Source organism: Ctenopharyngodon idella, chromosome 11, assembly GCF_019924925.1.
Source record: "Ctenopharyngodon idella isolate HZGC_01 chromosome 11, HZGC01, whole genome shotgun sequence".
NCBI classification, from domain to species: domain Eukaryota; kingdom Metazoa; phylum Chordata; class Actinopteri; order Cypriniformes; family Xenocyprididae; genus Ctenopharyngodon; species Ctenopharyngodon idella.
Genome location: NC_067230.1, coordinates 14,869,543 through 14,883,942, shown reverse-complemented (window position 1 = coordinate 14,883,942; position 14,400 = coordinate 14,869,543). Strand labels below are relative to the sequence as shown.

Here is a 14,400-nt window from a genome sequence, read left to right as displayed (position 1 = left end):
TATCTTCTCTCAGACGAACACAATTGGAGGTATATTTAAAAATATCCTTAGTCCTCCGAAGTTTATAATGTGGAGCTCCTGACAAAGTTTTGGTGGAAATAGGAGAATCAAGGTGTGCATTTAATTCTGCAGTGAGTTGGGCAGCTGTGGTTTTATGTTTTTTAGATATAATTCAGGTTAGTACCTGGACATCCCTTTCAGACAGCTTCAGACATAATGCGCCGACATTAGCTCTCGATACACCACAAAGACTTGCTGTCCTGGTCACAGATGAGCCAGCGAGACGCGCACCTACAATTTGTCCTCTTTTGAAAACATATATCTCCCATTATGTTGTGTGGATTGCAATATTTAATGTACAGCTGTGCTTTTGCTGATGGAATATAAATTCAGTGAAGTTTGGCCACCAGGCCGCACATATATAAGCGCGAAACCCCCAATACTATTGACCAGTGTTTCAGTTTCATTGTCTGACCCCTGTAAGTATTAAATTACTAACTGTAATTAAAAAAACAAAAACCAATTAAAATGACAAAAGCACTTCTAATCTGTAAAATGTAAACAAATTAAAATGAAAACTGAAAATACAAAAAGCCAATTCAAAATATAAAAGTAAAAAAAAAAAAAAATTATATATATATATAAATAGATTATAAAAAAAAACACTACGCTTTTTACAAAATATTTAGATTTCAGGCATTAATATTAGCATTTTTTTTTATATTTGATATTTACATTTTACTTTTGAGCTTTTGTAATTCTAAATTACATTTATACAATAATGATGGCAACACTTTATATAATAAATCCATTAAAGGTGCAGTATGTAGGATTTATATTCGCTAGAGGTCGCTAGAGGCCTATTCAAAACAAAGGCGTAGCTTGATGACGCCAAGTTTGAGCGCGGAATCTTGGGACATGTGGTCTTCACCTTAACGTATGGTGCAAAAGAATGAGGATAGGACTCGGGAAGAAATCATATTCATGGATGCGATTATTAATGTTATTGTAGTATGAAGCAGAGCAGGACCGAGTGTTGTGGGAGCTGAACGAGGCCGCTGGAGCGATTGCGCAACACACGCCTCACGAGCAGAGGAACTTTTATTATGCCACAGTCGCCGGCGCCACTTCCGCTTTTCCGGTCATGAGTATGAGGTAACACAGCTCTGTTTATCATATTAGATACATTTGAGAGTGTTGAAAATGATGTTATAACATTACTTTGTGCGTTCGCTCGGTGGCTGCTGTGAGACACTGTTACACACTGCAGTAAGATAGATCGATTTTAGAATAAAATTACTTTAATTATTAAATACTGGATGGCTTGTATTGATAAATGGCATGCAATTCATTTTAAAACGTATTGTATGATGGAGAAAATTCTGTATTACTGTTACTAAAAATAAAGCTGCATCTGATTATGCTATGTTAGCTACTTGACAAAATAGTGTTTTTCTCTGAGGCATGGTAAAGCATGGTACTCACAAAAAGTCAAGAAAATTAGATTTAAACAATAAGACTAAACGTGTTGAGTTATATAACAATAATTAGTTTTCTGCCTATAAATATATCAAAACAGTTGCTCACGATTTACAAATAGTTGCAAACATTTGGGATATTGTAAGTACTCAAGTGAACAAAATATATAACACTGGCCTAGTGGTTTTTGGATATTTTACTGCAAAAATCATACATATTGCACCTTTAAATCCATCGAATAAATCCATTTGTTAACATCAGTTATCTACATTTAGTTAAACTATAACAAGGACACCATAAAAGAAACTTTTTTTTTTTTTTTTTATTGTGACATGTTAAGTTTTTTGTTAAAATGTAATTTTAATCATAATGGCAACACTTTACATTAAGGTTCCATTAGTTAATGCATTAACTAACAATGAGCAACACATTTGTTACAGGGTTTCTTAATCTTTGTTAACGTTAGTTATTAAAAATACAACTCTTCATTGTTACCTCATGAAATAATATTAACAGATACAACTTTTTATTTTCATAATGTATTAGTATATGTTGAAATGAACATGAACTAAGATTAATAAATGCTTAGAAGTACTTTATACAGGTTCATACTTTATAAGTACTGAGTAATATTGATTATTAACAACATGTACTTACCATAAGTTTAGGATTAGAGTTTGGTTTAGTTGCAATTATGCACAATGTAGTGTTATTACTATTATATAGTAAGTACATGTAATGTACTTGTGTAACAAAGACACTAAAAAAGTGTTACCCCCCCAAAAATGTAATGGTACATTAAAAATTTACCTGAATGAGAAGTGTCCCGACAACGATAACTACTGCACCACAACGAGAGTGTTTACATGCACCCTCATAATACGATTATAATTGGATTTTGGCAATATTGTGGTTAAACTTTACCTCATGTAAACGCAGTACTTTGATCAAACGAATGTGATTAAGCTCATAATCAATCGTACGCAGATTTTAATCACAATAAACAGGCATGTAAACACCTTAATTGCATTATTACCACTCTGACTACAGTGTGCATGTGCTCGGACGTACACGGATACCGTGTGTTGTTCCCACAACTTCATGAATGAACTCTGAATGACATTCTGAAGTTTTCTCTTTTCTCCAAATCGCTAAACTCTGTCAACACAACTCGCTGCGCAGTCTCATATCATCATCATCCAATAATCGCATTATTGGTGCACATGTAAACGTAGTCAATGACAAAAATACAATCTGCATCAAACAGAACTCAGTGCACTCAGCGTTGAAGCAGAAAGTCTTTTATTGTAGCTACAAAGAGGAGGAGCTTCGCTCAAACCAGAGCAGCTCCTGAGAAATCAGTCTTCTGAGCCCAACAAATGACCAGTATTAAATAAACATTTCAGACCAGACACACAAACACAATCACACCTCACTTCCGATACCAAATTCTCATTTTCTTTTCTCGCTTGATCTTCTTCTGTAACTGCAGAGTTCCATAAAGCAGAGCCTCTGCTGTGGGAGGACAACCTGGCAGGACAGACGAACACATTACTATATGATGAGATCATTTTATTATCCACTTATTAGAGAAAAAACTGATAAAGGCTACAGGTTGATCATCTTTCAGAATTTTGAAGGGGTTTTCCTTTTTCTTAAAGGGATAGTTCATCCAAAATTGAAAATTCTGTCATCATTTACTCACCCTAAAGTTGTTCCAAACCTGTATACATTTCATTCTTCTGCTGAACACAAAAGAATATATTTTGAAGAATGTCGGTAACCAAACGGCTGTATTTTTTTTCCATACTATGAAAGTCAATGGGGCCCATCAACTGTTTGGTTGCCGACATTCTTCAAAATATCTTCCTTTGCGTTCAGCAGAACAAAGAAATGTATACAGGTTTGGAACAACTTTGGGGTGAGTAAATTATGTCACTTTTGGATGAACTATCCCTTAAAGTGTGTAATGTATCTGTTTGTGCATGTATAAGATCTGCAAAGTTACAAAGCTCATCTAAATCTAGATGTTGCTTCCGCAAATGATCTGATATGAAATATTAGCATAATGCCCACCCAAAGGCATACGCAAAGAGAGAAGACGAGGCTTCGGTGAATTGCGGAGATGCTGTGTGGATGCGAAAGCAAAACCCCTTTGTTTGGCCAATCCGAAAACAGATGAAATTAGGAATCAGTGGTTAAGATTTATTTATAATGCTGTTCCCTAAGCAGTACAATGCAAAAGTTAGCTTCCTGAATCTGAGAGTACAACGCTGGCTACACACCTAAAAAAAAATTAGAAATACACACTTCAGTATGGTTTTAAACTGTATTATGTTGTCACCTCAGGTCTTAAAGTTGTTACAGTGAAGAAGACAAATTAAACTGCTATAATATTGTATCTGAAAAGTAATAGATTTACAAAATAGGAACTTGCCACTGTGAAAAGTTTTGCTCAAGTCATGCTTTCAAAATTGGTTCCGGTCGATTATCCGCATTTTCAAATTTAACTTTTAACTGATACGGTAATACCGACGACATTATTAACTGTGAATAGAAACCTTGAAAGCTAAAGCTTGCGATTATGGTAAAGGGTGTTACATTTTTGACATGCGTTTGATGTGTTTAGCCAATCACAACGCACTGGGTCATCTGGCCAATCAGAGCACTCTGGGATTTTCAGAAGGAGGAGCTTTGTAGAAATCAGCGTGTTTCAGAGAGAATTGGAATAGAGGAGATGCAATCATGTACAGTATGTGAAAAATAATGTGTTTTTTTGGCCATTAAAGCATGTTAACCTATTCTTTTATACCATATAAACGAAATAATGAACTTTTAAAATAGCATTGTATGACCCCTTTAAATAAAACACACCTGGGACGTAGATGTCCACTGGAACGATGCGATCACAACCCCGGACCACAGAATAAGAATAATGATAGTAGCCACCACCATTAGCACAGCTAATAAAAGAAAGAAACAAATCAGTTTTAGCCAAAAAACATATGATAAAACAGTCTGTTTTGATCAACTCGTTTATGAAGTAGGTAATGAGAGAACTGTGATTTTACCTTCCCATGGAAATGACGTATCTGGGCTCTGGCATTTGATCATACACCTGCCATTAGCAAGACATTCAGAAATTACAGTAGCAGAACAGTCATTGCACCAAAGCACAAAAAGGAAATTAAACATAGCTGCCAAAATATAATGAATACAGGAATTAGAAATGTGTTAAAATTGATATAGTGCAAATACCTTCCGCAGTGCAGGGGCCATTTTATTGGTGAGTGTTCCTGCAACTATCATGACATCAGCCTGTCTGGGGCTGGCTCTGAACACGACACCAAACCGATCCATGTCATAACGCGGGGCGGCCATGTGCATCATCTCCACAGCACAACACGCCAGGCCAAAGGTCATGGGCCATAAGGAGCTCTAAAATACAAACAGAAACTTAATGGCATGTTCATTTAACTGTTTTAGAAAAGGAATCATTATTATTAAATAATTATTAACAGTTTGGGGTCAGTAATACTTGATTAATACTTCTTTTTTATTAAACAAGGATGCATTAATTTGATCAAAAGTGACAGTAAAGAGATTTAGAATGCTTAAAAAAACAAAAAAACAGTTCTATTTCAAATAAACGCTGTTCTTTGGAACTTTCTAGTCATTAAAGAATCCTGAAAATGCATCACAGTTTTCACAAAAAATATTGATGTATGTAGTTTCTGCAACACAAGTGGCACCTAGCGGCAGAATTACAAAAATACAGCATATTTTCAGAAAACCTTCCAAGTGCTCCTTTTGGTTGTCGTGCCTCCCCTAACTCAGAAATCACAAATACAGCTCTGGGTGCTTGTGAAGATATGGCTCAAAAGGAAAAAGTAGGCTACTTACAATAAAATGTCCAACATATTAGGAATAATTTTAAGCTGTGTTGTGTGCCACGAGTAAGCAATTGAGTCAGCTGTGTATGAACTCGAGCGTCTTGCTTATAATAAACCCATGTAACGTATCTTGCACCGGGCGCATTTTTTAACATGATGCACCACAAATGTTTGAGGCTGCCTATACTGAACTCATCAAAGTCATTCAAAACGCATTTTTATTTAGTCATCGTCTCGTTTTCGTCTGTGAAAAATAAACACTGCAATAGACTAGATTAATAGAATGAATTTAACATTTTAACATTAAAAAAATCTTGCTTATCTTACCGTTAAGCAGAATAACTGTTTTTAACATTGATAAGTTTCTTGAGCAACAGCATATTAGAATGATTTCTGAAGGATCATGTGACACTCAAGACTGGCTGCTAAAAATTTAGCTTTGCCATCACAGAAATGAATTACATTTAAAAAATATATTACATAATTTAACCTTTTTTAAAAAAAAAAAAAAAAAAAACTGTATTTTTGATCAAATAAATGCAGCCTTGAGCATAAGGGACATTCAAAAACATTTTGGTTAATGTGTAGAGAGTTACGTACTCTGCGTGCCCAGTTGACCAGATCATCCAGCTTTGTGATGATGTATTCACCCTTACTGCTGACCGCTGAAGCTGGTTTTGGTGCAAGAGCTGTGCTTTTCTCTCTGAACGGGACCAGACTGGAGAGAAGGATGTGCTCAGTTAATAACAACAACTACTCATTGTAACAGTAATAGTTATTTCATAATTGCCCAGGATGAGTGACATACAACTATAACAAAACTATTAATTTCGCACCTTGAGGAGTTTTCATCCTTTTTGTCTGTCAGATGAACCTTTTTATGAGCAGAAAATGATGAAATGGCCCTACATTACAAACACAACATCAAGAAAAAAAGCTATTACAACATTTGTATATAATTTGCACAATTATATATTCACACATACACACATTAATGACAAAGACAGCATGTTATTTCAATAGGATTATTATTGCCATGCATAAAGATTAAGGTTGATCTGCAGAACATGTCAAACCCTCATTTTAGTCTTTACCTGCTTCCAAACCAAAGTTAGCAGCTAATGTAGAGCAATCATGAACACACACATATCTATATTCTCCATTAAAGATCTAACAGACAGACTTTAAGAAATCTTTAAATCAAAACTTACCTTAGATTAAAAGAGGCAAGGGCGGGAAGGCGGGGAGCTGAAATAAAAACACGTTACTTAAAGTTAAATCACAATATTTGCCATTACCTTCAGCACAAACCCATCTGGTTCAGTTATATAATTTATTTTCTTCACATAACATCTGTCAGTCTAGTAGTGTTTCAAACTCAAGAAAACGGCATAAATAAACTTGCACATACCAGCAAAAAATAAAAAACAATACCAACAACATAAACAATAAAATAACAATTATTGTGGCTGAAACACTGCTCACTAAGTGGTTAAATATTTTTTAAATGCAAAATTATTCTTTCGCGGTTTATATATATCAACTTTGTGGCAGAGATTTCTGTAAATCACAGCATAACGCTTGTCCAAAGGGCATTTTTGATTTTCTACTCTGAAAAGCATAAGTAATATAGCATATCTTTGCTCAACTATAATGCGAGTTGTTTGTATATGACAGGGAGTCTCGGATCAAGTCATGTTAAGTAACAAGGTCAGCGAGTAAAGTCCTTCATAACACGAAAGAATTACTTTAACAACTGAAGATGCGCTGTAATTTAGTTACACATAATGCATTCAATCTATATATGGTGCAGTAATAACAATACTGCGTTATCAAGAGGCTTAAAATCGTCTAAGACCAAGCTCATTTACTCACCGATCAACGCCGCCATCTTTGCATACTATCCACTTCCGGTGGTGACTCAACTTCCGACCTGTGTCAAACGAACTCTTATTTTAAACAAAATACAATATAATACTAACTAAATAAACTACAGCACTGCACTATAGTACCATATTATTTCAAAAGTTAATTTATACACAAAAATTAAAATAACATTATATATAATAAAAATGTAATAAAAATAGTGGTCAACCATTATGGGCCAAATATACTAAAAATATTACACTAAAACGTTGCAACAGAAATGGCTTGCTATTATTGTGAGTAGGCTATTTTATTGTATTTCTTTGAAGAGCTGAAAGCTGGTCTTTTCAGCGTTAACATCAATCAGTAGTGGTTAGTAAATTACAGGTTCATCAGCTTGAGTTGGATTATGGCTGCTGGTACCATAATCACCGAGTCTGATTATCATAATTACTTATGTCTCCTTTTCTGTATGTGATTAAAGGTGCAGTGTGTAGGATTTCTGTCCGCTAGAGGTCGCTAGAGGCCTATTCAAAACAAAGGCGTAGCTTGATGACGGCAAGTTTGAACGCAGAATCTTGGGACATGTGGTCTTCACCTCAACGGACGGTGCAAAGGGATAGGACTCGGGAAGAAATCATGTTCATGGATGCGATTATTAACGTTATTGTAGTATGAAGCAGAGCAGGACCGAGTGTTGTGGGAGCTGAACGAGGCCGCTGGAACGACTGCGCAACACGCGCCTCACGAGCAGCGGAACTTTTATTATGCCACAGTCGCCGGCACCGTTTCCGCTTATCCGGTCATGAGTATGAGGGCCTCCGTTTCACATATATGACCATTCCAAAGAAATTCGTGTGTCACAGATATTTGTTTTAAACCACATTTGCATAAAGAACCAAACGCCATGTTCAGTAGTTGCTAGAATTATCTCAACTATACCTGTAAGTATTGGTTTTTCTGTGTCCTACAAAGCTAGGAAGCGTGTAGAACAGTGGTTCTCAAACCTTTTAGAGTGGAGAATTTAACATCCCTCTTCCACTTAGACTGCAGTCACACCTTTTCCATTATGGGACAATAGTTGCCCCCTTAAATTGATTTTCTGGTGTAATTTTTCACCTTTATAAATACCTTTTTTAAATAAATAATGTTTTAAATAAATATATGAAATAAAAAAATATGCAATGATAGATAGTAAAAACGAAGTGATCCTTTTAAATATAAAACTAAAACCACCAGTAGGTGGCGATCAGTCACTGTCTTAGTGAGTGAGTCATTCATTCATTCATTCATTCAGTAACAAACAACACTGAAAATACTCCATTTAAAATGTTTATCACTTAATATTACCCTTTTTTGTTGAACTGCTATATAAAATCAATGTCACATTTGCAATCGTGTGGATATTTGAGGGAAAAATGCATTCTTGCTCGTATAATATATTATCAACATTAAAAACAAGAACTCAAGAATTTTTGTATTGAAGAGAGTTTGAGTTTTAAATTGATCTCTATGCACAGCCTATGTTTATAGGCTATTTGTTCTTCATGCTAGTACGTGCTAAATCCACAGTTTTCCACTGCGGTCAAGCTAGCCGCCACCGCGAAATGCACGGTCAATCTAGCCGCCACTATATTTGCGGTTCGCGCATACACTGGCTATTACGGTAAGGCCGTTAGAGAACTGATCTAAAAACAAGTAATCTTCTGTCGAAGCGATTTCAGACAGACTGACTGAATAAATGAAAAAATAAATAAATAAATAAATATTTTACAGCCCAATTTCACCTGAAAAAAAATGATAGTACACCTCACTGTCACTGTATATGCTGAATTCCAAAATAAAAGTCTCCCCGAGTAAATGGAAAAAAGACCTAAATAAATAAAGATAAATAAAAATGTCACAGGCCAAAGTCACCTGAAAATAATAGTACACCTCACAGTCTGACACTGTCTGCTGCTGAATTCCAAAATAAAAGCCCTCCAACACTCATATATACAATGTTTTGTCCATACATTCTAAAACTAAGAAAAGTCCTAGTTTCCAGACCAATTTCACCTCAGATGGAGAGTACATTTTTTCATAGTGTCAACTACACCGTTTCAGGACATTCTGATGTTGTATTCCAAAAATAAGAGCCCCCCAAAACTCATGTTTATGCTGTATTGTCTATACATTCAGAAAATAATAAAAAGAAAAGTCCTAGTTTCCACAAATATAAGGCAAATTCCTAAGCTGTGCCATTATTTATAAAAATAAGTTTATTGTATTAGAAGCACACAATAATGATGCCATTAGCACACTTTTAGTATACAAACAAGTGTGTAATACAACTTTAGTTTGCTTTTGGACAACTAAAATGCATTTACTACAAAATTAGTTAAAACAGACTTTAAGTATACCAATTTACAGTGTGCCACAAATACTTTTAGTTACATTCAAATAAATTGTGCTTTACTATTTTTTCACTAGGGAAGGATTGACCAAAGCCAGCTTCCAGGCAAGTACAAGGCGTGGCGTTACATTGTGCGGACAATGAAGCTGTGTGAAATCCACTGTCCACAGTAATTCAGGAAAATGGCTGGGCTTGCCATGATGCTTGTCTGAAACACGGTGGTCTGGCCTGGAAGAACGCAGTCCAAATGTAAGCCTCCAGCACATCCTGTCCACAAGGCCGCTATCGGTGGGGCGTGATAATGTCCTGAATAGGTTTGTGGAGATGTTGGAGGCACGCAGACAGGATACGAGTTGAGGACAGTTGCCATCAGTGTCATCATGCAGGGGTGCAAGGGAGAAGTCCCGGGGTTAAAGGCGTGAACCGTCCCCGGGGTCCCTGGCTGATGACTCTGCGCTGAGCTATAAGCCATGGCCATAGGCTATAGCTGTCGAAGCAGCCAAATAATGAGAACATGATATTAAGGTCAAGAGGTGCCAAGAAGACCTGAATCAATCAAAAAAAATGCTTCTCTTGCTTACTTTTCTTATGCTTCGGCTTTCTTTTAAACCAGTCATGATCCAAAATAGCCTGTAACGTCATCCGTGACTCTCCGTCATGAAGGCGCTCAAAAAGATCCAGGCATTCTGTAAACGTTTTTTAGAAGAGATCTGATTAGTCATGTTTGATTGAGATATGTAGACCATGTAAGGTAATGTTACCATGAAATACAATGCATTTGTTACTATGACTTTCTCTGGATGCCCATGAACATTTATTCATTGCTAAACATTCATTGTCAATCTCCTGCGTTTTACACTCATCAAGGTTTGACACTAATTTTACTGTCACTCATGTCAGGGCTTTATATGTTTTTCAAGCAATTTCCATTTTGTACGTGTTATTGGTCTCACCTTTGGACACGTCCGGGGGTTAAAGGCGTGAATCGCCCCCGGGGTCCCTCACTGATCATGCAGGGGTGCAAGGGAGACGTCCCGGGGTTAAAGACGTCAACCGTCCCCGGGATCCCCAGCTGATGACCCTGCAGCTGAGCTATCGGCCCTGTGGAGGAGCTGCCGACGCAGGGGAACCTAGCAAATAATGAGAGCATGATATTAAGATCAAGAGATGCCAAGAAGGCCTGAATCTATCAAAAAAACATCTTGTTTTCTTATGCTTACTTTTCTTATGCTTTGGTTTTTCTTTTAAACCAGTCATGATCCAAAATAGCCTGTAACGTCATCCGTGACTCTCTGTCATGAAGGCGCTCAAAAAGATCCCGACATTCTGTAAACGTTTTTTAGAAGAGATCTGATTAGTCATGTTTGATTCAGACATGTAGTTCATGTAAGGTAATGTTACCATGAAATACAATGCATTTGTTACTATGACTCTCTCTGGATGCCCGCTAATAATATATGTTTTTCAAGCAATGTCATTTCCATTCCATACTTGTTATTGGTCTCACCTTTGGACACGCGTGGTCTTATCCAAAACCAACGACTTATTCTTGGGACCAGCACATCCAGCACTTTGCATATGTCGTCAATTGTTGCCCATTCAGCATACTTTCTGATTGCCCCAATTAGTATAGGTTCGTCTTCTCCTGTAAGCAAATACATGCTCAGTGTTTAGTAAAACATCACCAGTGAACTGTAGTAAATAAGTCATCAGTGAACTGTGCTGAAAAAGCCAACTCACGTCTTTCTTCGACGATCAGTGCGCCTCTAAAGTCCATCAACTTTACTTGCAGGGTTTTTGTGCAGACAAGTATGCTTTTCATATGCGTGTCATGAAAAACACCACGACTCACGCAGTGCTGAAGAGCAACAATGAGCTCCTGGATGATGTGTCTCACCGCGGTTTCAGACAGGTTACCTCTGTTTCGTAGGACATACTCAAACAGGGTGATGTAGGAATGTGAATACTCCATAATCAAGATGTCTTGATCTTCCATGACAAAGTGATCATATAATTGTACGAGATGCTCGCTAGTTGGAGGCTTTTGCACCATCAACATTGCAGCTGCCTCTTGACTTAAAGGTATGGAATACCCAGGCTAAAGAAAAGAGATTGACAAAAGGTTAGTTGACTCCTAACTAATCTCAAATCTCCTAACTAAAGGCCCGAGTATACTTCGTTTTCCATGTTTAGCTCCTTTCAAAGTATACTTAGGGCTACCGAAGATGAAAGCAATGTACTTTACAACTGATGTTTTTAGGCAATTTCAATTATATCTTATACGGTCTACATACAGATTTATCAAATTAGAATTTAATAAAACATTTTATGAAGAATAAAGTCTTTTCAACTTACCAATTCCACCAGTTTCTCAGACCGGTTCTTCTTAATAAATTTGATGATCACCTGAAAAACGAAAATTTTTGCAAAAATAAGTAAACTGATTTATTTTTGTTCATGTACATGGTAATCTAACAATCTGTACCTCTTTGATCAAAACACTGATGTTTACATCAGGACTGAAAGACAGAATGAAACAAGAGGCAAAAGGTTTGGTGTATACAGAAAGAGCAACATACTCGTTTGTCATCAGAGTTTCGAAATCCTACATGATAACTGACACCGCGTCTCGATTTCAGTTTCTTTCCCACATCATAAAGAGATTCAAAGGATCCTGAAAAATGCACAACAACATGTTAATATACAGCATGAGAACGAACTCCAGCAGCAGCTGCTTATGATGAAATACACCTGTGCAGATCAGGTGAGGAACCAGCAGATGAGAAGGAAAAATTAAAACTAAACCTAGAAACATCAGGCTGACATGGACATGAATCAGAGTGGTAATATCTGGAGACTCACTGTCTGTTGGCTCTGACTCCAGAGGATCTGTGCCTGTCGGATCTACACTGGATGTGTGTGGAAGCTCATCCGATGGATCCTCAGGCACAAAAGCACACACTTGGGTTTCTTCCTGGGTTTGAATGGAATCTTTCTTAGACTTCCACGCTTTCCGGAGGCCAGCACAGAATTTCCACCCTTGTGTGTGCTTTTCTGCAAACAATCAGAATCAGAAAGAGCTTTAATGCCAGATATGTTTACATATTCCAGGGTTGCACATTTTTTAAAGTCAAATTTAAGGCTTTTTAAGACCTTTTTAAGACCTGAAGAAATAAAAATTAATACTATACATTAGGGGTGTGCAATATTGACAACATTTGTTTTTAAAGCTGCTTCAAAAGCAATATTTGCCACCTTAAATTGATTTCCAGGGGCATTTTTACCTACATAAGGGCATTTTTCTAAACTTACTAGATGTATGCATCACCTTTTATGTCAAAATTCTAACATTCAAATTAAATTCAGTTAGAATAATAGTACAGTATAGGGCTGTTATTACCAATCAAATGAAATCATTATGAGAAGTGGCATTAATATATTTACACAGCATTTACAATTTTTCTAAATAAATTGAATTCAATATTTAAATATGAAATTATTTCTAATTTTATCTTTTTAATTAAAATGTACTTTTAATATGAAACTAAACTGCCAGTAGGTGGCAGCAAGTCACAGTCTTAATGAGTGAGTCATTCATTCAACTGATTTGTTCAAACGACTGATTCATTCAGGAACGAAGCAAGTGACCGTCTTTATTGAATCATTAATTAAACCGATTCGTTCAAAACGCGGATTTGTTCTATTTATTTACTATTTGCTATATATTTATTATACGCTGTCGTAAATGCCCGCAAATTGTCACGTGAACAAGTGAATCCACAAAGAAAAAAAAATATGTATGCTAATAGATTTTTAATTTGGTAAATGATTTAGATATATCAAAAAATCAAGTCAAAGGGTCATCTATAATTTAAGATCTCTCATAAGTAAAAATATGACTTATGGCCTTAAATTTTAAAAATCTAATTTAATACTTTTTAAGGATCCGCGGAAACCCTGCATTCGAGATATAATGACAGTGACAAGACACAGATAATAAAAATAGAATAAATAGAAAATAATATTTAATAAAGGTGTGTGTTTGTGTTTTGTAAAGTCAAATGTGTATGTGTGTGTGCATGGTTGTGGGATGGGTAAAAATAAATCTGATTGGATCCTTTAGTTTAGTAATTGGGGCTTTTCCCACACACTAAAAAGGAACTTTTAGGTGAGGAACCAGCAGATGAGAAGGAAAAATGAAAACTAAACCCAGAAACATCAGGCTGACATGGACATGAATCAGAGTGGTAATATCTGGAGACTCACTGTCTGTTGGCTCAGACTCCAGAGGATCTGTGCCTGACGGATCTACACTGAATGTGTGTGGAAGCTCATCCGATGGATCCTCAGGCACAAAAGCACACACTTGGGTTTCTTCCTGGGTATGGTTGGAACCTTTTATAGCCTTCCATACTCTCCGGAGACCAGCAAGAAATTTCCACCCTTGTGTGTGCTTTTCTGCAAACAATCAGAATCAGTCAGAAAGAGCTGTTTACACATACGAAAATGACAGTGACAAGAAACAGATAGTAAATTGGAAATAACAATAACATATATCTAATATAAAACATATATTTTGATATAAAACATATGCTAAATGATTTAAAAGTTCATGTGATTAATTAGCAGGTTTTGCATTGTTTCTGGCCAATTTCCAAGAACACTTGAAAAATTACAAACACAGTGCTGATGCCGTGTTACATAGAAGTCACACAGTAATTATATATATATTTATTTATATTTGTGTGTCAGTTTTGATTTATTAAC

General features: G+C 36.2%; 1 protein-coding gene and 1 long non-coding RNA gene across 2 annotated transcripts; both read right to left on the bottom strand.

Annotated features, from left to right (window-relative positions):
- Nucleotides 1–2,764: 2,764 nt before the first annotated feature.
- On the bottom strand, nt 2,765–7,308 carry ndufs7 (NADH:ubiquinone oxidoreductase core subunit S7). Its single transcript, XM_051912721.1, has 8 exons — nt 7,248–7,308; nt 6,584–6,620; nt 6,209–6,277; nt 5,973–6,090; nt 4,738–4,917; nt 4,551–4,597; nt 4,354–4,442; nt 2,765–3,009 (listed from the first exon to the last, which is right to left on the bottom strand). Exons 1-8 carry the CDS (start codon nt 7,261–7,263, stop codon nt 2,912–2,914), a joined length of 654 nt encoding a protein of 217 aa, XP_051768681.1. The 5' UTR covers nt 7,264–7,308; the 3' UTR covers nt 2,765–2,911.
- Nucleotides 7,309–9,552: 2,244 nt separating this feature from the next.
- Nucleotides 9,553–12,628, bottom strand: LOC127522743 (uncharacterized). Its single transcript, XR_007932679.1, has 9 exons — nt 12,496–12,628; nt 12,213–12,307; nt 11,989–12,039; nt 11,374–11,731; nt 11,141–11,278; nt 10,854–10,959; nt 10,587–10,763; nt 10,215–10,319; nt 9,553–10,120 (listed from the first exon to the last, which is right to left on the bottom strand). It is a non-coding gene; the product is annotated as an uncharacterized LOC127522743 (long non-coding RNA).
- Nucleotides 12,629–14,400: the final 1,772 nt, after the last annotated feature.